The sequence below is a fragment of the Sander vitreus genome, chromosome 20 (assembly GCF_031162955.1).
Source record: "Sander vitreus isolate 19-12246 chromosome 20, sanVit1, whole genome shotgun sequence".
Taxonomy (NCBI): Eukaryota; Metazoa; Chordata; class Actinopteri; order Perciformes; family Percidae; genus Sander; species Sander vitreus.
The window spans coordinates 4590702-4613590 of NC_135874.1; the positions used below are offsets into that span (position 1 = coordinate 4590702).

Below are 22889 nucleotides of genomic sequence, written 5' to 3' on the forward strand. Positions count from 1 at the left end.
ATCTCCTCTACTCAAATCTACTAGAGCAGTGATGTTTTGGGGCTGTCGCTGGGCAACACGGACTTTCAACTCCCTCCAAAGATTTTCTATGGGGTTGAGATCTGGAGACTGGCTAGGCCATTCCAGGACCTTGAAATGCTTCTTACGAAGCCACTCCTTCGTTGCCCGGGCGGTGTGTTTGGGATCATTGTCATGCTGAAAGACCCAGCCACGTTTCATCTTCAATGCCCTTGCTGATGGAAGGAGGTTTTCACTCTAAAATCTCACGATACATGGCCCCATTCATTCTTTCCTTTACACGGATCAGTCGTCCTGGTCCCTTTGCAGAAAAACAGCCCCAAAGCATGATGTTTCCACCCCCATGCTTCACAGTAGATATGGTGTTCTTTGGATGCAACTCAGCATTCTTTCCCCTCCAAACACGACAAGCTGAGTTTTTACCAAAAAGTTCTATTTTGGTTTCATCTGACCATATGACATTCTCCCAATCCTCTTCTGGATCATCCAAATGCTCTCTAACAAACTCCAGACGGGCCTGGACATGTACTGGCTTAAGCAGGGGGACACGTCTGGCACTGCAGGATTTGAGTCCCTGGCGGCATAGTGTGTTACTGATTGTAGCCTTTGTTACGTTGGTCCCAGCTCTCTGCAGGTCATTCACTAGGTCCCCCCGTGTGGTTCTGGGATTTTTGCTCACCGTTCTTGTGATCATTTTTGATCCAATGGGGTGAGCTCTTGCGTGGAGCCGCAGATCGAGGGAGATTATTAGTGGTTTTGTATGTCTTCCATTTTCTTATAATTTCTCCCACAGTTGATTTCTTCACACCAAGCTGCTTACCTATTGCAGATTCAGTCTTCCCAGCCTGGTGCAGGTCTACAATTTTGTTTCTGGTGTCCTTTGACAGCTCTTTGGTCTTGGCCATAGTGGAGTTTGGAGTGTGACTGTTTGAGGTTGTGGACAGGTGTCTTTTATACTGATAACAAGTTCAAACAGGAGCCATCAATACAGGTAACGAGTGGAGGACAGAGGAGCCTCTTAAAGAAGAAGTTACAGGTCTGTGAGAGCCAGAAATCTTGCTTGTTTGTAAGTGACCAAATACTTATTTTCCCGAGGAATTTGCAAATAAATTCATAAAAAAAAAAAAACTAGTCCGTGTGTTTGTTACTTCCAGGCTGGACTGCTGTAATTCCTTACTATCAGTTTGCTCAAGTAAGTCCCTTGAGACTCTCCAGCTGATCCAGAATGCTGCGGCGCGCGTTCTGACCAGAACTAAGAAAAGAGATCATATTTCTCCTGTATTAGCTTTTCTGCATTGGCTTCCTGTAAAATCCAGGATTGAATTTAAAATCCTTCTCCTGACCTACAAAGCTCTAAATGGTCAAGCACCATCATATCTTGAAGAGCTCTTAGTACCTTATTGTCCCACTAGAGCACTACGCTCCCAGAATCCAGAGCTACTCTCCTGTGGAACCAGCTCCCAGTCTGGATTCGGGGGGGGGGGCAGATACCGTCACCACATTTAAGAATAAACTGAAACCCATCCTCTTTGATAAAGCATATAGTTAGTTAGGGAGTGAGGCGATCCAGAAATGCTCGTTACTAACCTAGCTCTGGGGCTTTTACTCCCCAGAGTCCTTATGTTTTTTATCCCAGCATATTTCCTTGGATTAGGATGGCGCCCAGATCTCGGTTGCAGCTGTCGCTGTGGTCCTGCTTCGCTACGCTCTGTGGTGCCCTGCAGTGTCCTGCTGCGTCCCGCTGACCCCTGCTGCGTCCTGCTGTGCCACGCTACATACTGTAACGCCTGACATGAACTACTACGAAAACTTTAGTCACTGTTACGTTATCTTTATTGTGACTATAATTGCCGCCGTTCATCGCATCCCGGACCGGCACCGTCGGACACCGCCTGCCGAGAGCCTGGGTCTGCCGAGGTTTCTTCCTAAAAGGGAGTTTTTCCTCGCCGCTGTCGCACTGAATGCTTGCTCTTGGGGGAATTACTGTAAAGTGTCTCGAGATAACTCGTTATGATTTGATACTATAAATAAAATTGAATTGAACTAATACAGTACAAACATGTTTTCAATTAATGAATTTCTTTTTTTTTTCTACAGAATTTCTATTGAAAAAATACTATCTCGTATTATTATCGTCGAGCGCTTCTGCACGAGGGGATAATCGTCGCATGAGGTATCCTAATGTTTCAGTCTAACTCGCAAATATCAATTTGTGCCTTGAAAACCCATGGATCGTTATTTTTGTGTTCATTTCAGACAGATGGTGAATACAGCTACATTGATATTAAAGCATGTAAACCTGTTCTAGTAGAAACTCAAAATACAAGTATGAACCTTAAAATAATAAGCATATGGGACCTTTCATTTACATAATGCAAAAATCCTACTGCTAGAATTTGGACAATCGAAAGCGAAGCATAAATTGCACAAGGTAGCAAACGCACGCAGCCTCCTTTCGCTTCATGTTGTTGTCTTGTGACTGACTTTGTACCGGATCCTGACTGAATTATGCAGACAATGTAAATCCTACCCGTCTGCTATTCCCCGCAGGATAAAACAAACGCCCTAAGTTATCTCAAGTTAGCGTGACCCGAGTCTAAACGAGGCCGTCTCCATTAGTGCCTCTCTGTTTGGAGGTACATCATACTTTCAGTCGTCCGTCTCGTCTCACCTGAGTAGGTATCTGTGCTCTTAGAATGTTCTGCTCTGTTTCCATGGAGACGCCCGGGGCAGTGGTTGCCAAGTGTGGGCTCTGGTTGTCCGTCGCCACACTGGGCATACCGGGCTGGCTGGCGCCCGTTTTCTCATCCGATCCGTTCCCGAAGGCCAGGATTGCATTTCCTAGAAGACGAGAGCAGCCGAGACAATGTGTTAAAAGTGACATGACAGCAGATGATTTAGCAGATGGATGCTGTTCTGTCCGCTAAAAGGATAAACGTTGCTCATTTTCATTCAATATATTCAAACTTTACATATATACACACACACAAATATATTTATATATATAATAATTTCCTAAACAGCATGCCATTTTTATATATATATATATATATATATATAGTGTGTGTGTGTGTAACTAACAGAATGAAAAAACATTTCCCCTTGCGGTGAAAATGAATAATATCAAATGCTAATAATTTATTGAAATTCATGTTAGAAATAAGTGAGTACACTGAATTTGACAAAACAAACTGATTGTAAAGGACACGCGCTTTATGGTACACACTTGTACCATAAAGTTATGAAAGAGTGGGAAGGTTGTTTGCTGCGATACAATAAAAGAGCTTACATCTGTTAACGCTTGAGTGGAAAAAGGAAGGCCGACTCGGAGCCGAGTCATAACATCGGCCCATCAAACAATGCTGAGGTTGAATAGATGTTGATTCGCCACCTGGCAAACGGCAGTAAACGATTATGTTCAACAAAAGCCCCAAAACGAAAGTTACGTCATCTCCTGCTGCCGCTACCACAATATTTTGTAAAATCACAACCTGTCTTTCTGCCGTCAGTTTAAAACACTTCCTAGAGCTGATTGAATTTAAATTCTAGCTGTACCATCAGGTTATAGTTTAAAACTTGTGTTTGACAGATGGTGATGTCAAGTATGTGGTAAGGCTCAAAGGCAATTACAGGTGGGATCCACCATTTATCTTCCATCGCTTATGTTTGTACAATGACTAACAATATGTGTCGTCGATAAAAGGAACGTGCTTGACAAGTTTCCAAGTTGTTTCCTTCAAGACAGTGTCCCTGCTACTTTGTACTTTTTCTTGCTGTACTGTACAATTTTTAAAGTACTTTTTAAACAATTTTTTTCATTCATTTTACTCCACTTCTGTGACAGTTATCTTTCAGATTAAGATTTTACGTATACGTTCATAGATTAAACTATGACTGAATATAATAAATAAATAAAGTACTTAAAGGTATAATATGCAATATTATCCTAAAAATACTACTTACTAGGGTAAGGTGTTGAGAATGACCAACACCTAATCTTAAACTTAGGATACTTAATTTACTACGACCCGATCAGAGGTTACTTAAATTGGGACGTTCACTCAAAATCAAGCACGTCACCTTCAAACGGGATCTCCGTTTGCAGGGTTCAGGCTGTACCGGACCCTCCCGGTGATCATGCTGCTCTGGGGGACCGGCTGCGCAGTGAGAAGCCGCTGCTGACGGGCGCAGAGCTCCGCCGGAACTCCGACTGCTGTCTATCCGCGCGGCTGTCTGACGGCATCAGTATTAAATTGAGACAGTTTCATTACCGGTTAAAAACGTCTCGTTATCGCGTTAAATAGTAGTCTAATTCGGTACAGTAGGTTTTAACGCCTGATGCGAAGTGTAGGCCTATAGGAGTACACATGAACAAGCAGCGTCGCTCTGCTCCGTCTTTCTGCTGTGCCCCATTCACGTGGTAGATTTACACTATGAAGGTTAAACTCTGCAATTAATCCGCGGTTCACATGTATAAATGAACTGTGGTGGTCCATTACACTGTAGGCTATATTCAACATCACTGATTAAGTAGCCTAAGTCAATCCTACATTTTTCAACTTGGGAGCAAAACATGCTCCTTGGGGGAACAAATGTTACCATAAAGCCCTGTTCATGCTAATTAAACATCTGGACTTTAGGGTCAATTGTTGTCGTAGCCGGCCCATGTCCCGGATGTGAAAGCCCCCTTACTGGACTACTGAATATAATAATATTCCATTATATTTTGTATTTTGAATTGTTACCTGCCACCAGAATTTTGTGATTTCCTTGCAATAAATATTGACATTTTTACCATAAATTGGTGCCTACAAATGTATCAGGAATTGAAGTCTTTTACCCTCAAAATTTCCCGGATTCCCCCCCCCCCACACACGCTTTGTGTGTTCCTGCAAAGACAAATTCTGAGCAAGGAAAAACCCTGAAGTATAATCACAGACAGCCATAAAAAAACATTTAAATTGCAGAGTTAGAGTTAAAACGGATGAAAAGATGGAGAACCAGACAGACAATATGTACAGTGTCAACAGAGAGAAATACGGACAATCGAACAGACAGCGACAACAAAGAACAACATACTGTAGAGTAGAGAATGACAGTAACAGCATACAAACGGCAAAAATAAAAAATTGTTATAAACGTGTGCTCTTTAAAAAGTAGAAAGCATTGTTTGCCAGTTACATTAAATGTTTAAAAATCTTTTACATAAGGTAATGCTTATATTATTTCACCATCTATATACAAATGTAATTAGTGAATGCACATGTCCGTGGGTGGGGCTGCATGGGCGTGCTAATGTGGGCTGGTGTGGCTACAGTGCCAGGGCTGAATTTTTGTGCGTGTGTGTGGGGTAGTAAAGAGAGAGAATGGGTGGAGGAAGTTTGTTTGTGTGAGGTGGACCTGGTTACCACAGACCCAACTCTTCTCAGCTGTTGTCTCTTCATGTGGCACATTATTTATATTATAACAAGGTAATGCAATTTGTAATCAAGTGATGCTAAATGCCCTAATACCTGTTGATACTACAACAATGCAAAGTATAGGCTCTTAACCTTGCAGTTTTCATGTAACACTCAATTTCTCCATTTCTTTGCATAAAACTCAAAAATTTTTCCAATTTTATAGCATTTGAAAAAAAATGTGGGGCCTGCTGTCGCAGCGTCATGGGTATATAGCGTATATTTTCCTGCTTTTTTGTCCTTTGCCAATCACACCTATGAAATTGCTATGATGGTGCAGATGAACGTAAATGCCCGACGACAACGGAGACGGCCTGTGGTGTGGGAACGACAGCGTTATATTTTGCTCATAAATTAAATTCAAAACGTTTCTCGTCTCCTCGTTCGTCCGCTTACGTCTGTCTTTGTTAATCCTGCCATGTGTGCAAACAGAGTGTAAATAATGGGCGGAAATGAACTAAAACTTCTTCTTCGATTTGTGACGGGTTGCAACCATAAAATGTCCTAAAACTTAATCGCGATTCATTATTTATTCGGCAAATAATCCGTCAGGGTTTATCGCATAAGCCGTATATCGATCGAGATAAAATCCGATGAGACCGAACGCATTTCCTTTGAGTCGATGTTCCATAAGGCATTTTTCATTTGATATCACTTAATTTGGATAAAAACATGTGGATGGAAACATAGCTACAGACAGACAGAGACACAGACAGACAGACATACAGAGACACAGACAGAGAGACAGAAGCTCTGCATTCACTCGCTATCCTGCCGGACAATGCAGCACTTTCCCATGGAAGTGTGTGTTTTTGTGTTTTAGAACGTGACCTCTAATCAGAAAATAACGTTTTAATTCAGGGCTTTGTCCTCACTAACGGTGCTCACTAGACCACCGCTGCTCCCCCCCCCCCTTTAATCTTTAATAAACACAACATGCCTGTACACTTCAAGCCCAGTAACACCCCGAGGCAGAAGCTGGTTCATCCAAAGGACAAAACACCCAGACACAAACAGAGAAATGTAGCGTATGCCGTTCACTGCAGTGAGGTATGCACAGACCCGTATGTTGGGGAAACAACCGTTCCACAAGAGCATGGCCCAACGAAGAAGAGCCAGCTCCTCATGTCAGAGCAGTACACCTGCGTCTGAAGGACAAGGGACACATTTGAGGACAGCAGTGTCCACATTTTGGCCAGGGAAGACAGGCGGTTTGAGAGTGGAGCCAAAGAAGCCATCCTTGTCAAACTGGAAAGACCGTCGCCCAACAGAGGAGGTGGGCCTCGTCACCACTTGTCAGCCACCGACAACGCGGTCCCGAGCTCCCTCCCAAGCAAGCTCAAAAGACAATAGACCTTGACTCCCGTGACAACCAGGTGGGTCAACGACCTGTGAGCCTAACGACTCTCTTGACCGGATGTGCCAACGACTCCCATGTGACTAGCAAGTCCAGCTGCCTTTGCTTTTCATAGAGAACTAAAAAATGTAACATTTTAACAATGAAAAGGGCCATTCTGCTGGCTAAGGACTTTTACCTAACGCTGTACTAATCGTTATAGCGATGGCTAACTTGTTAGTATACGGTAATCTATTTCCACACACAGCAGATGAAGAGCAACATTGTCTGGCCACCTGATATATTCACTGTTCTTTTAGCTCTTTAGCTCCTAAATACTCAACTGTGTTCACCAGCTAATTGATAACCCAGTCTTTTGTTTGTTGCTGAGCTGGTAGTGTACGGCGTTTTTTTCATTTCCTTAAAAAACAGCTGCCTGCTGCACCCGTAAAACGATAAAGTTGCCGGTGGCGGCCAGACAGCCAAACATTTCTAAGAAGCTATGTAGCTCGGTATGACCAAAATGCATTCCCCTTGTTAACCTGCCCCCCCCCCAATATTATTAAACTTCTACTTTAATAAAAGTAGAAGTTTTAATGCCATGTTATAACTTGTATGTTGAAATTACACCACATTTTTACCACTACTCATATATGCTAACAGTCAACAGGAGTAGCAGAAAAAAACGGGACCAGGGTTCTATCTCTCGCTGCCAAATCTTCACTTTCTCCAGGATGTTAGCATGTGTTATTCATTGTTGTCAAGTTGTTAAAATAGCAATAATGAGGAATGGAGGAATGTTTGTCCCTCTGTCACAGGTGTAGAAGGAGCAGATGTTCAAGTTTGGATGTAATTCTATTAAATAAACAGATGCTTTCAATGTTTCTGGTTTGATTCCTCTTCTGACTGAAACAGATAATTACGCCTTTGCTGCCAGCACTGAAAACGAGTGTATATCACAGATGATTCAGAGAGTGGGAGATACAAGCAAACAAGCCTCTATTCTCTGGATGGCCAAATATTTTGTTTATATACTTTGTAACCCCACTTTCCAAAAAAAGTGACATTGGACTTTGACTTAGCTCCCTAAAAGTGGATTTAAAACGTCAATCAGCCTTTCATTTCTCATCCTTCAGTTGTCTGTAATGGTGTGATATAATGATCGTGATGAATATTTAATTGGGCCACTGATGAAGGCTGTGACTGGAAGGAATATTATAGTGTGTACATTCTGTACTATGTATAATTTACATTCTGGTGGATTTATATGGTTTTATACACCCAAGGGACACCCATTACATCAGGTTCTTGGATTTACCACAACCAGAATGAATTACGATCATATGATGAATTAATATTCTATAAGCGCAAATTTTCATTTGGCTAATGGCCTACTCGGCAGCAATTACGTTTGCATGAAAGTCACTTCATTTAAAATATGCTCAAATGAAGACATGAGTGAGAGATTCATCAATTAATATCCACAGCTTATTCGGTAAGATGAATGTGGCTGCTTAGAAATTTCAATCGCACCGTTATTCCATCTGTCCCCAGCAAAACAAAATCCTCCGATTTCAGAAGCGACTACTGATTATTAGTGATGGAATTTCAAAGACTTCAGTGGAGTAGCGGGGTGTGACACACAAACATTGATTTCTCACAGGATCATAACAAATTGATCCATCCATTGCCTTTGCAAACAGAATGCTGCAGCAATCGATGCAGAGCCTCGACTCGACTCTTTCCGCTGGTGCAACACTGAGCATCAACTACTAGACAGAGATGGTGGTGGTGGTGGATGGGTAACTTGCCAGCTCTGCAGCTAATTAGGGAATCTCCAAGTTGCAACACAACAGCAACAGATTGTATACATCAGCACCTTGCAAAATAGGCTGTCGACCTGCGTGCTAATGCCACTGTGGGCCATTAGCGTTGGTGGGACAGGTGGGAAAGTGTGCAGCTAGTGCTGCAGTGTGCAGTGATCACTCGGCAGGCTGACGTATGAGGGAAGCGAGGGGTGCGACTCCAGCCGCCCGCTACCGTGCATCGCCATCCGCCGCCACGCACAGATTAAGTGCCTATTGATATATTCAGTGGTAAGCTGTTGTGACAGTTCTTTTGTAAATGTGTGGACGCTGCTGTTTGAGCACCGCCATCTCGTATCTCTATGACTTTTTAGTTTCTCCCTGAGGGATGTTTTTCTTTTACCGACTTCATAGGTTCCCCGAAGCCACCCTGCAGAGTGCACACCACCTTCCTGTCCCCGACCTTCCTGACATATTGCTGGTCACCCTCACTTTTTCCCGTTATACTACCAATTTAACTACCAGAAAAATTAGAATTGCAGAAATAAATGAGCTTCACCTCCATCTGTCCTCTCATTTTTCCATGACACACACAGCTTTTAGAGAAGGAAGAAGTCCAGAGCTGCTGTTCTGCATAGTGATGTGATTATTATAGCTGTGATGTGGAGGTAAGGTAGGGTGGCAGCTGTTTTTAAAACCTGAGTACGCTCAGGGATCTTTTCCAGCAGTTTTCCCCTCCCCTATCTGCAAACGACTGTATTCTTCCCCGCCACTATTCTCTCTGTCCACCTCATTAGTTCGGAGGCAGGAAACCAAATTACGTTCAATTACAAAGTCATCAAAGGCCATCTGAAGTCCTGTCTCAGCAAGCGGGGCCCAGAACAGCAGCACAGGGGGGCCTGCAAAATAAAATGGAATTCAGTCGCAAAAATAGGTAAGCACCAAAAGAGACCATGAGGATTTATTTAATTGACGATCGTGCTGTCCATTTCGCTGAAGGAGCCGAGTCTTTTGGCTCCAATCAAAATGAATAACGCTACGTTCTCTGTTCACTGTGATTACACAAGGAACATGGGGGCAAGAAAAACAATCCAGACCTCTCCCACGGCGGATTCATTTTCTCAATTATTGGCTCAAATCCAAACTCTCCTTGCCAAATCATTATGCTCACTTTCTCCCCAAAATAGAACTGTGTCTTGCCTGTGCCTGGCAAACTCCAATTGAGATGAGAGCGCGATGTGCACAGCTGGTCCGTGAATCGCCTTTCCCATTAGAAACGTGCTCATCCTTATTATCACGTATGCACAGTTCAGTTTGGCTTCGGCCATTTGCTCAGGCAGGAGGAGAGGAGCGTTCCTTTGCTCAGACGCAGGGAAATGAGGCCAGTCAGTCTGACGTTTGTTTTTCTGGGTCTCTAAGGAGCTCGCAGTAAACGGCACAGAGGAGCAGCCTTGGCAAGTCTGAGTCCTGGCTGCAGGATGCACATGAGGAGTATCATTGAAAAACAAGACATCCATCATCTACTTGAAAAATATATGTGACTACGCTTGGAGGTTTAACTCACTACAGGATAATGCACATTGTATTTGTTATCCGCAGAAGCATTTTAAGAAATTATCTCCTTGAGTGATGCATGTCAGGTGACAACACCTAAACACTTCATTTCCTGCACCTGGTTAATTGTTGTTCACCAATTCATGATGGAAACGCCTTCATGTATGTAAAAGACAACAAATAACTCAGGTGCAAGGTGCCAATTCAAAATAAAACTGGAATTACCGCCAACCAGTCAAGTTGCAGTTTACGTCCACGTCTGTCCAGACTGATACTATATGTAGTGAAGACTTTGAGGCAATTTAATAAAAAAGTATTAAGTGTATTTTTTGGTGAAACACGGATGCTTCACTAGGCACGGGCTGGTATGAGATTCCGACGGTATGATAACCTTCAGCAAAAATACCACGGTTTCATGGTATTGCAATTACAGCTCTAAAATGTATTATTTCAAATGTCTGGGTGAAAAACAACAAATTCTTTTCCTGCATTGAACAGACTGTATTTTATTTTAAACAGCATGTAGAATATTTGGTATATTTTTAAATGTGTACAATATTAACTTCAAATAAATAATAATAGGGGGGGCTGCCAGACCTACTGCTGGCAGCATTTAACTGGAATCTGTGGTGATAGTTAACTCTGGTCAGAGCCGGTCTACGGAGAGCCTGTTCACTCCCTATTCAGCCCCATTGTACTGAATTTGGTTGCAGTTCCACCAAAGTTCCACCGGGGGTGATCGCAGGCAAAATGAATGGCAGTCTATGGTAACCTGACTCGCCAGATGGATTGCTTCGCATTTGCTCGGCATATCCACCTGGGTACTTTCCGTTGAAGAACTTTTGGCAAGAGGCGAAAATACTGGTTAGCTGATTGGATAAACCATCTGTCTATCACCACCTATGTTGGTGACAGACGGGCCAAATCAACCAATCAGATCAATGATATATCAAACTCTTGCCGAAGCCAGTCGGGAGAAGAGCAAAAACATGTTTTCCTCCGAAGAAAAGCCTCCAGTGCCGTTTTTTGCTCTTCTTTCAATGAAGGAATACTTTCTAATTTGGATAAAACTTGCGCAATAGCTACGCTCATCTCATCCGTGGAAGCTGCCATGTTGTTTAGACCGAACAGTCACTTCTCGTTGCGTCACACCTAAACCCGCCTCAAAACCAATGCTGATTGGTCAGTCGTTTGGCGAATGGCTCCAAATTTTCTCTGTCTCAAGATGCCAGACTGATCTGTGAGCGGAAAACTGGAGCTTGCGAGATCAGGACGATCTCACGAGGCTAAGTCCGTGGAGCTAGACGGCTAAATTTGTCTCTTTCGCCTGATTGTCGTTGAGAAATCTCAGATTTGATTGTAGTTTTTGCAAGTTCAACATGGATTATAGGTCGACAGTTGAATGAACGAGTACTTATGTCCTTTCGATTTCTTACGGGCTGAGTCGTTGTTGCCCATAACACGCTAGCATTCTGCCTATGAATGCTGAATGGTCAGTGAAGGACTGATTACGACCGGAGATCCCGCTTGACGGCATCCGAAACGGAACCAGAATGTCAGAGTGAATATTTCGGCGTGGTCTTTAAAACATTAGCAAACCAAACCTCTTTCTAGAATGTGTATTAACAGGGAGAGGCTAACCTGTCAGCTGTGTTGTCGATGCCTCGAGAGAGAAAAAGGAAGTGACTCAGAGCTTGCCGTAAAGCAGTATCTCTGGCCGTACAATGTGTATGACATTGTTGACATTTTCAAAGGCTTTTTAGAACAAAAAGGCTAAGTATTTTCTTAGCCTCCCCTTTCGATTGCGACATTCAAATTACTAGACAAAAAAATGATATCCTGAGAAAAGTGGATTTTGACGGGTATAGCTCCATAGAGTCCCATTCATTCTGCACTGGCCTGTGAGCGCCCCCTATATGGAACCACAGTGGAACTGCAACCAGTTCAGAAGCCGGAAGTATCGAGAGAGTGGAACGTCTTCTCTTAGAAATTCTCTGCTCTGGTCTAAAAATGTGTGTTCTCTTGGTAATATAGCACTGGATTTAACATTAATTTAAACAAAATATGACATGATCTAATTTATTTTATATAAAAAGATATATTACTACAATTTCCCCTACTATGAATAATATAAATAATGCTACGTTTCCATTTTTCTCAATATACACATACACATATGGAAAGAGAGTGTGTGTGTTTACTTTGTGCACACACATTCACGTGCTCTCTGTACAACAGGGATAGTCTCAAAACCAGATGTACACAATGGTGGAAGACTTAACTTATTTTAACACTACAGTAAACGTACTAACTTAGCAGAAAAGGTGTACTTGTTTGCTTAGTGAAGTTACGTTAGGAAGGAAAATAGCTGACTTTTATCTGCCTGTTAAATTCCCACATAGCCGGCTTCAGCCTTTTAGACGTGTGGGAAGAGTTGGGGGGTTTCATCTCTCGCGCCAACAACAGGAGGGGAGGGGCCGTGATACTCTACGCTGCATGTTGGCAGACAGGACAGAGGGATTTCTGACCGGTACTTTCTGTCCGCAGCGACTCGTAAAAAACAGCTCGTATCGCAGGAACGGTATAACGGAACATTTTAGTGGTGTTTAGTTGAAACCGTGACTTTTTCATTCTGTGGTATACTTTAAAACCGGTAACCCGGCCCATGCCTATGCTTCACACATGTCTTCAACCAGGCAGCACAGAAGATCTAAACTATCACCATCGTTTCAATCTGGGCACCACTGCACCAGAGATCAGTGTCACCAAGTCAGTATCCGACCAAATGTCCCCCTTTCTGTTCCTGAGTTACAGCGTTGAATAACGGCCAGAAAAGGGTTTTTGCACATTATGATGTCACAGTGAAGTTGACCTTTGACCTTTTGGATATTAAACGTCATCACTTCATACTTTTACCCTATTAGACAGTAGTGTGAAATGTTGTCCATTGGACGATAATTTGAAGAGATTCCTTCAAGGGGGTCCTGAGATATCGCGTTTACAAGAATGGGACGGACGGACGAACACACAACCCGAATACATAATGCCTCCGACACGGCATAAAAATACTATGGAATATAATGCAGCTAGGCTCTCTTAGGCATCCTGTATTGCCTTCAAATATTTATTCTCCTGTAGATTAACTTTTGTTACTTAATGAGATTCCCTGCTGAGTCAACACACATGTTGGCAGGATTTACTCTTCTGCCTCTTTTGTGTTTTGTTTGGGGAAGTAACCTTGTTAAATGTGCATGTGGCACGTGCTGGTGGACTTAAAAATTAATTTGAGAAAAACACATCAGGCTCTGTCCTGAAGTTTTTGTGAGGGATTATTGCTCTGTGTTTTGGGAATCTGCAGCTGCAAGTTTAAATCACCGACTAACTCATTACATCGAGTCAAGTGGGGATCCCTTTGTGGAGCACAATTAATACAAGTGATTCACTGTGCAGAGTGTGTTGCCACTGGAGAAAAAGATAATGCTTTTAATGAGCAATATTGAAATTTTAGTTTGTTTGTTCTTCATGAATCTTCTTCTCATGTATATCTTCTCTTTTATTAGTGGTACTCCTCCAGATGGTTGTTTTTATGCCTTGATGCTGAGGACTTGCTGCTTTTACTGGATTATTACGCTCATTACTGGATTAACCACCAAGCTGGTGAACGTCAGCTGTATCTTTTTCTAGAAATCTACTGTACCTTTTTATACTGGGGAGTTTGCAACATGCACTGGAAGAAGATGTTCTAAACTGTTTCTCATTTATGATGGATGTGGTATCATTTTGTAATTTTCTTTTTCGGATTACCTGACGCAGCCGTCTATTTTGTATCTGTATATCCCGAATAGAGCATATCAGTAGAAGGAAAAAAACACAGCATTCAGTCCCCTGCTTCACAGCTGCTACTTGTTAATTATTAAACTTATGTCAACTGACGGATGGATATTAGCATTTATATGCAAGCACAAGTGAATTTGGTTCTGCTTCAGATTACTGCCTGCAAATGGAATTATTTAGCAAGTTTAATATGGGATATCAATACAATACTTAGGGAAGAGAGAATAAGAGATATGATAAGAGAATAAGTTTGGGAATAAGTTGTGTTTACTGTGTAGTAATTAAAATATATATTTACAAAGTACCTACTTAAAGTTACTATTAGGAACTTTCATTCTGTGTTGATATTGGCGGCCCCTGTGGACAGAAGCGGTAGTGTTTTCATCAGCATTCAGCACTGCTGCCTCGTGTCGTAAAGATCTGCCGCAGCCAGATTCCCATTAGAAAACCTCTCATTTTACTGCAGCAGGGTGTGACAGTCCGCCCCGCTCAGTCCTGGTACTGGTTCTCCCGTGCCTCCCTTCCCTCCAGTGGGCCTCCAGCAGCGTGATTGGCTTCCATCAGGTCTCCGACTGCAGGTCGAAGGCGGCAGCAAAGCCACATCTGGGTCTGTCCATGGCGGGCTGGTTGCTGCCGGAGGCCCTGCTGGAGTCTAAGCTGAAGCAGCTTCAGGTAGACCTGCATGCCGTAAATCGTTTTCTCTGATTTTGCGGGGAATCTGACCAGGTGGCTGGCATTAAGAATAACTATATAATAGCCAATATTCTCGCTGATGGTCTCGTTTGCTCATGTAGGTCATCTACTGTAGAGTAATAAATTGAGATGGTTTGAGTTAAAAACTCTCTGGTATTAACTTTAATTATAGGGTATAGTCATTGTCTTAACTTTGTAAAAATGAAGGAACATTGCTGATAATGCAATGAAGTTACGGTATTTATTTTAAATTTATGATAGTATGCATAGTAGATGCAGAGTACTCATTATTTAATATGGTTGTCGCTCGTGGACAAAACATTAGGCTAAACCTGGGAAACGTTATAGAATATAGAATCCATCCGACTACGGAAACTTGGAGAAGCTACAGCAGTATTTATGTCCTGTCATATCATAAATAATATGTCTACTTTGTGTCTAATGTTGGTTTATTGGACAACATTCAGTATAAAGAACAGTGTGGCAAGCTTAAGTGGGCTGTAATCCCAAGTGTTTCCATGAATTTCACACTTGAGACGAAGCTGATCTGGCTAAAATAGACCCGGCGTGTAAAGATAGTGGAGCAGTGGGCAAGATGCTCCAGTCACGTGTCCAGTTGGTTTCTGGCCGTTGCGATGGAGCCAGAATGCAATGCAGTCGTGTCCCGTGGAAGCAGGGGTAAGAGGCTTCCTGTGTGATCTTGGATGAGAAGTTGATACTTTGTTGTTTTTGCCATAATTGAACCGTGACTTAGCTTCGTACAAACGTAACACTGACAGCAGCTGGGGTTTGCTTTGTACTGTCACTGGTGTCATGGGTCTGTTATTACTGTTGTTATTTATGCTGAGAGCTTTGTAAGAACTCCTCTGTTATAAAAAAAAATAACTCAGAATAAACTCCATTGTCTGTGGTGACACCAGCAGCTACAGCTTGTATTACTTTGTCACTGGTGTCATTCTTCTGTCACTGGTGCTATCACTCATTCAGAGGGATGATCTCCTATCATCAACGCTGTTTTGTTGTTGTTGCTGTTATTAGATGAATAAAAGCTACAACATAAGGGAAAAGACTACAGAGGATTGGTGGATAATCCGTATGTAAACATCAGCTGCTTACCAGTCACTGATGTCTTTATTTTATCATTCGAAAAAGTCAAATCTTTTTGACGGTATTATTGCATGTCTCATATAGCCTTTTCACTTATAGTTTGGTCGACATAAAGCCCTAAAAAAAGTCAGCATAAAAGTTCCTTAGCCATCATAGAGTTTAGCAAATCAAGCAAAACAATGATTACACAACAACCGGTTTCACAGGCCTGAATATGCAAACTGACTGGTTGTCTTTGTCAAATTCAGCAAATCTGCCAAATTCTGCTTTGAGTGTCGCATAATTAGAATTTGAAAACAGTTTCTCATCCAGTTAGTTGGGCTAGGTGGGCCTCTAGGTGGGCCAAAATTGATCGTGAACCTAAATTGATATGCGGGCTGGATCAAAATTTGCGAGGGGCCAGATTTGGCCCGCAGGCCTTGAGTTTGACAAATGATCTAAATAAACATATATTATACGTGGAAACCCATTAACAGTGTGCCCTCAGCTATTAATGGACTGGTCTGTCACTGTGGCCATCACTCAGGCGGCGGTTGTTTGTCTGCGGGTCTTGTCCAAAGAAATAAATTAATACAGACGGATGGGAACACATCACGGAGAGTCTTTACTGTGACACTGATGTTGAAAGATGCAACAAAGTGGGGGTCTAGAGATGACTTGTCAGTTAGTGTGTGCAGGACTGTTTTTCCATTTCCTCGTCTTTCTTAACGGTAAACAGGACAGAAGCTGGGAGGATTTTATACTGAGGTTATGAGTCCAAATATTGTTTAATTGATGATTAAAATAAAAAAAATGCATCCGTATTGTATTATTTTTACTTTCTTGCCCAGAGTTAGATGAGAAGATGAATAACACACTCATGTCTGTGTGTTTAATATAGAGCTGGAAGGCAAGTATCTTAGCTTATCAGTTTAGCAAGAGGAAAAAAGTTAACACAATGTATTTTGTATGTTTAGTAAGTAAAACTTTGGACAGAACCAGGCTATCTGTATCCCCTTGTTAAAATATAAATAAACTAATCTAAGATAGCGGTGCTTATATCTCACAGACGTGAGGTTGTTATTCATCTTCTCACCTGACTGAGAATAAGAGAGTTAAATGTTGAATACTCTAACTATTTGCGGCGGAGTCATTAGGTTTCCATTAAAGTCAATGTGTGTATTTTCACTGACTGCAGAACGGCTGTGTTCCGACTCCGGCACAGCTCCGGCGGTCCGCAGCCCTCCGGAGCAGATACGCAGAGCTTCTATTTTTGCCGGACTCCGGAGAGCTCCGCAGCAATTCAGCACACGGCAGATAGTGCGGGACAGGAAGTCGAGCACAGAAACAAAATAAACATCTGGTTAGTTTTCTAAATAAAATACACCGTGCTCACGGCGGATCATATTTCCCTGCACTACACCTTGAAAACAGCACAGAGTTGTTTCCCCTGTACTCGTCTGGATTTGTGGTTCTATTCTACGTGAATTCGCGAGATCTTGTGGGTCCTCGTGACTACAGCAGTCAGTCATGGCCGCAGCCGTACAGCAACAAATCCGGACGGAGTGGGTATTGACGGACGGCGGAGCACGGAGCCGACACGCAGCAGAGCCGGTCTGCAGATGTTCTGCATTCAGTGGAAATCCGGAATTAGTCTGGCTCAAGGGATGTACATTGCTGGGACATCCGGCACGCCTCTCACGCTCCGGATGTCCCTCCCCTCTCGCATCTCCGCTAATCGGGGCTTAGCGCCACACAGGTTGTGACTGGTTTAAAGAAATACAAACAAGCATACTCCAGCACTCTGGCAATGCTGATGGCTAAATGCTGTTTCAAAGCCCTCTCTACAATGCCAGCCTAAGAATGCAATTCTGTAGGAGAATTGCTAAATCTCTTTGTTTTATTTTGATTTATTATTTTTATTTTAGTCTAAAACAGTAACATTTAAGGACATTAGCAGACCAATCAAACAAACCAAGAAAAACAAACAGACAAAACAACGAAAAAGAGGAAAAAACTATATATACAGTATATATGTACACATACACACATGCATATACATACATAGACGTGTACATATATATGCATACGCATATATACATACTGTACATATACACATGCAAAAACAAATTAAATGACAATGACAGAAAAATTATAAAAATCTGACTTTAAAAATACAAAAAAATATACACTGAACAAAAATATAAACACTCCCATTTTTCACGAGTTATAAGAAATAAAAGATCTATGACTTTTTCTATGAACACAAAAAGCTTATTTGTCTTAAAATCTATGTTATTAAGCACTTCTCCTTTGCCAAGATAATCACCTTTGCTGATAAAACAGCATGAGTGTGTACCTTGGGCTGGTCACAAAAAGTGTTATGTTGATATTTTTGGTAAGTGTAAACTCAGCGTTCAAGTCATTCCCAGAGGCTATGTGTTCTTTTGTTCATCAATGCACAAAATTAACTACAACACAGACCTAGCACAGCGCAGCACAAAGCCCGACGCAAGTGTCTTTGCTAGCTGTCTTTGCTTATTTCGCAGATGTCAATTTCCCGTCCAGCACTCACGTCGTTTAAATAGAAAATGTACCTGCGCCCATCTTTGCGCCCATGGGCGTGCTGGTCTTACAGGGAGGTGTGTTCAGGTGCATTCTGGGTGTATTGCTATCTTGCAGCAGCGGGAAGTGATCGCGCCATTGACCAACAAAAACCTGGTCTAAAGTCAATAACACAGCATTTCATTATTTTAACAGCAAATTAGTAAAATCCTCCTAGGCTTATACACAGCGCATGCACACTATACTTGTTACATACACAAAAGGAAGCACAGCAGCACACAAACATGCAAAAGATTACAAATAAAAATATTACAGTGCAAATCCGCCATCATAATAGCAATCCTCCAAGGTCCAAACGCGCCTGGCTTTTAAAGGGAATGGGAGATGATCTCTGATTGGTTTATTGCATGTTACGCCCAAAACACACCTATGATTAATGAAGATATTAAGTACAAACATGGGCGTAAATCTGATCTAACAGTAGGGGGGGGGGGGACAATAAACATAACATTTCTGAAGAGCAATTTTTGAAAGGGACACAAATAATACAGCCACAATTATACTCGTAGAGGACATGTGTACACAGAAGAAAGCCTTAATACTATGATTAGTGTAGCATGGAGACTGTACCATTTTACTTCTTTTCAGCGTTTCTCTTGATTTAAATGAAAAAGCTGACTAAATTGACCAAAATATTATTCTTTAAAACCATGTATTTATTTCTAAGTTGTTTACAATCAAGCCACAAAAATACCTTAAAACATAATGACTTATTTTGAAAAAGTGTCCCCATATAAAAGAAATACAATGCTTTTGTACACTTGTTAAATTAGCTGATCATAATGTAAATTAGTGAGCCACTGGTAAAGATCATCTGCTCACACTGACAGACACACACCTCCAAAAATATGAACTAAGCTCAACACACTTACCTGAGACTCTACACCTGACTGTCCCTGGTCTCCCTGAGACTCTACACCTGACTGTCCCTGGTCTCCCTGAGACTCTACACCTGACTGTCCCTGGTCTCCCTGAGACTCTACACCTGTCTGTCCCTGGTCTCCCTGAGACTCTACACCTGACTGTCCCTGGTCTCCCTGTCCCTCAGTTCTTTCTGTCTCCTTTGCCTGTGACATAGTGACGTTAGTATTTCCATAAGCACCCATTCTTATAAAGATGTTACCAAATTGTCTTGATATGAGGACTTATTGTACTTACTTGGTGTTTTGGTGTAAGCCTACTGAAAAAGGATCTTATGTCTGTTTTTCTTTTCTCTTGTCATTTTATCTGGGCAACAACAACACAAATCTTTAACGTCAGATGTCTAAATATGAGTTAGTTTCATAGGTTCAACATGCAGTCATATTATAATTATAAAATGATCTTGCGGCCTCCACATAAATATTAGGTTTCTTCTGGGACAGAGGATATATATTTAACTGATCTGCCACTTAACTTCATATTCAGCAAAACACAACTCTAGATCTTCAATATTAACCCTAATATCAGTTCACACACATAACGTTAGGCTTATCACTGTGGTAACGTTAGTTGTAGTGGGTGCATTTCTATCCAACAAGCTATTAAACAAGCTAGGTAACGTTACATTATATTACACTAACATAGCAAACTTTTTGTCATGACTAATTTATTAATTACTCAATTATTTCTATTTGAGAAAAGAAAAACTTCATCCGACGTTTAATGTGAATAAAACTGCCTTGAACCGCCTACTTACTACATTCCTGTCACTACCCGATGTGACTGTGAGTCTAGTGCAGATCCTGACGTACAGCAGGCAGTGGACCAAACCACTGTGAGGCAAGGGAGGGGGGACTCAAAATGTTTCTAAACTTAAAAAGCATTTTTTGGGGTTTGTATCGTTTTACTACTTACACAGATATTTTAAGTATACATCATTATGCTATTTACAATACATCTATCTAATCTAGGGGGGGAACAACCCTTAGATGCGGGGGGGGGTCCTGACCCCCCCGACATTTACGCCCTTGAGTACAACCATGCGCCCGGCACACGGACCCTTTTTTTCCGCCGTCAAACTAGCAAAAGTGGCTTTGGACACGCCCTAAACGTGCGCCATACGCCGTGCGCTTAGATCGTTAAAATAGGGCCCGTAGAGTTGGGAGTTCTGAGAGCAGCAAATAGGTAAATAAAATTTACTTTTTAAATAATAAAAAAAAAACAGGCAAAAAACTGGTTTAAGTTGACTCTCTTCACACTCACATCAAAGTAATTTAGAATTGTGCAAGTATCATCAGTTGTTTTGTTCACAACTACAGACTTGGTTCATTCTCACACATGTCGCTTTGCTTTTTCTTTACTGTGTTGCCAGAGATCAGCTGTTACTCACTCAGGCAGACGTTGTCGTTGAAGGAAGTGAGGAAGTCGGTGCATTGTTCCCTGTGATTGCCGCTCGCTGCGCACGAGCACCAGGGTCCCACGTTGGATGTGGAGTTGTCAAGGTAGTTGGGAGTTATTGTGCTTCCTGTTGAGAGGCGGAGAGGGGGAAACAACACAGTGCTGTATGTTTACAGGCATACTGAAGTCATAGAACTTCTCACATCACTAGGTGTACAACACAATGATTCTGACCATCACACGACTTAGAAAGGGTCTCTTATTTAGATAAACAGAACATCGAATTTGTTTTGATGTGTTTTGTGTTGTCAAGCTGTCCACTGTCAGTTTGAGCTTTTTTTTTAATAAACACCCCATGAAACCAGAAAGACAAAAGACTGTCTGGCTGAGGAGTTAATGCCCCCAAAAAATTTAAAATGTGAGCAGAATTGTCTGATTTAATCTTGTTATGCTTAGCCCGATTATGACCATGATTACGATAACTAAATAAAGGCGTTTACTTGGAAATTTCTATCATCATAGTGTTGCTGTAATCAGGTTAAATTGAGTTATTAGTGTGCATGCACATGTATTCATTGTGAGAGAAACAGAGATTTTAAAAGAGGAATAGATGAAAGTGGAGTGAATAGAAACAGAGACACAGCAGGCAGACTGGTGATCAAATGTTGACTGGTTCAACCCCAATTGCTGACAGGGCTCGACATCACTGAGCCTACAGACTGTATACTGTATATTTCTTATTTCAAAGTATTGGGTATGGGAAACTAGCTTTTGTTAAAAAAAATTCTCTGATCCTTCGTGACAGGCAATTATTTTGAAATGAGATTGTCTTCGTGGATGTATTTATCAAATATGCATGAAAAAGAGACATAGAGCTGCTTGCTTATACAGCATCTTCCTCTTGATCTCTCAGTGACTCTGATGCTACAACAGATTAATTCCAATCAACACTACAGTACAGTGGCAGTTGTTTAGCTTGCTTTTTAGTTTCCTATCATGCATATCCACCGGGGCAGGCAGCTTAGTGGACTTTGATGAGTGCAGCGACCCGCAGTACAAAGTCCAGCCACTATCACAGAGGTCTCTCAGATGTGTTCTTTTTTCTGACTTTGGAGCTTTTCAGCAGGATGTGATTGGGAAGTCATGTAGCTTGTATTTTTTTTTTAGAAGAGAGAAATAGAATTGCTGCACTTTGAGGCAGTGTGGCGAAAAGTTTAGATTTTTACCCCATTGATTTTCTGGGCCCCAGACTTCCAAACAACAACACCTCAGAGTCTCACTTCTACTTCAGTTGTCTAGAATGGCCAATCACTGCTGCCCACCTTTCTGTCTATGTCTTTCTTTATCTGTCTGCCTCAGTCCCTCTAACTAAACAACCTCTCTTTTCCTCTTTTTGCAGCAGTTCAGTGCAGTATTGTTGTTGTAATTGTTTTTTTTTTACCAACCTTTTAAGCATTATGTGATCTTTTGTTACGTTTTTATCTAAAGTACAATAAGCTGTGTTCTACGCCTCTGCCTGCTCCCACTCATCGTTACGTCAGGGATAATTCTCACAAAACAGCGGTCAATAGTTGTAATTGCACTACTTATAATGCCAACGGTATGCTGCAGCCACATTAATCAGCGCTCCATCAATTGTTGAACCGCGCTTCTCATCACAATCCTTGATTCATTCTTTTGAGTCCTGTTTAGTGCACTTGTCTGCTCTCCGCCTTCCTCCCTCTGAAACCTTTTTGTTCCTGATCCATCACAGAGGGTGGGTGAGCCGAAGCTGGCACAGAAAGATTTAGTTCTTACCTATCAGGCCGGTGTACGCGAGTAGACATGCTCCGTAGTTCTCTTGCTTGCAGCCACTAGCGCTCTGCTCGGAAGGTTGGCAATCATACTGGAACTGTGCCCAGCGAGACCTGTGGGAGCAATAACATGCCATCCATCATTTACTCGTGCTTGGCTGTCGCTCACATTCTGTCACTGAGGGGTGGCCGGCACCGGTGCTTCCTCTCAGCGACAGGATCCCTCATCTACCTACCAAGACTCCTACATCAAGTCCCACCACCCTTCATGATCTCCCGCTCTACAGCACTTCAACCACCACTTCAGTCACCCTCGGTGACATTCATCCCTCTTTTTCTTTCATCCCCACTTCTCCCAGCGAGTCTT

General features: G+C 42.0%; 1 protein-coding gene across 1 annotated transcript in view; it reads right to left on the reverse strand.

Annotated features, from left to right (window-relative positions):
• gfra4a (GDNF family receptor alpha 4a) overlaps nucleotides 1-22889 on the reverse strand; it is a 166773-nt gene that overhangs the window by 12792 nt on the left and 131092 nt on the right. Inside the window, exons 5-7 of the mRNA XM_078278201.1 lie at nucleotides 22527-22636; nucleotides 20722-20856; nucleotides 2690-2859 (exon numbers count right to left, since the gene is read on the reverse strand). Of these exons, the coding sequence (XP_078134327.1) occupies nucleotides 2690-2859; nucleotides 20722-20856; nucleotides 22527-22636 (415 nt within the window). The remainder of the gene's footprint in view (nucleotides 1-2689; nucleotides 2860-20721; nucleotides 20857-22526; nucleotides 22637-22889) is intronic.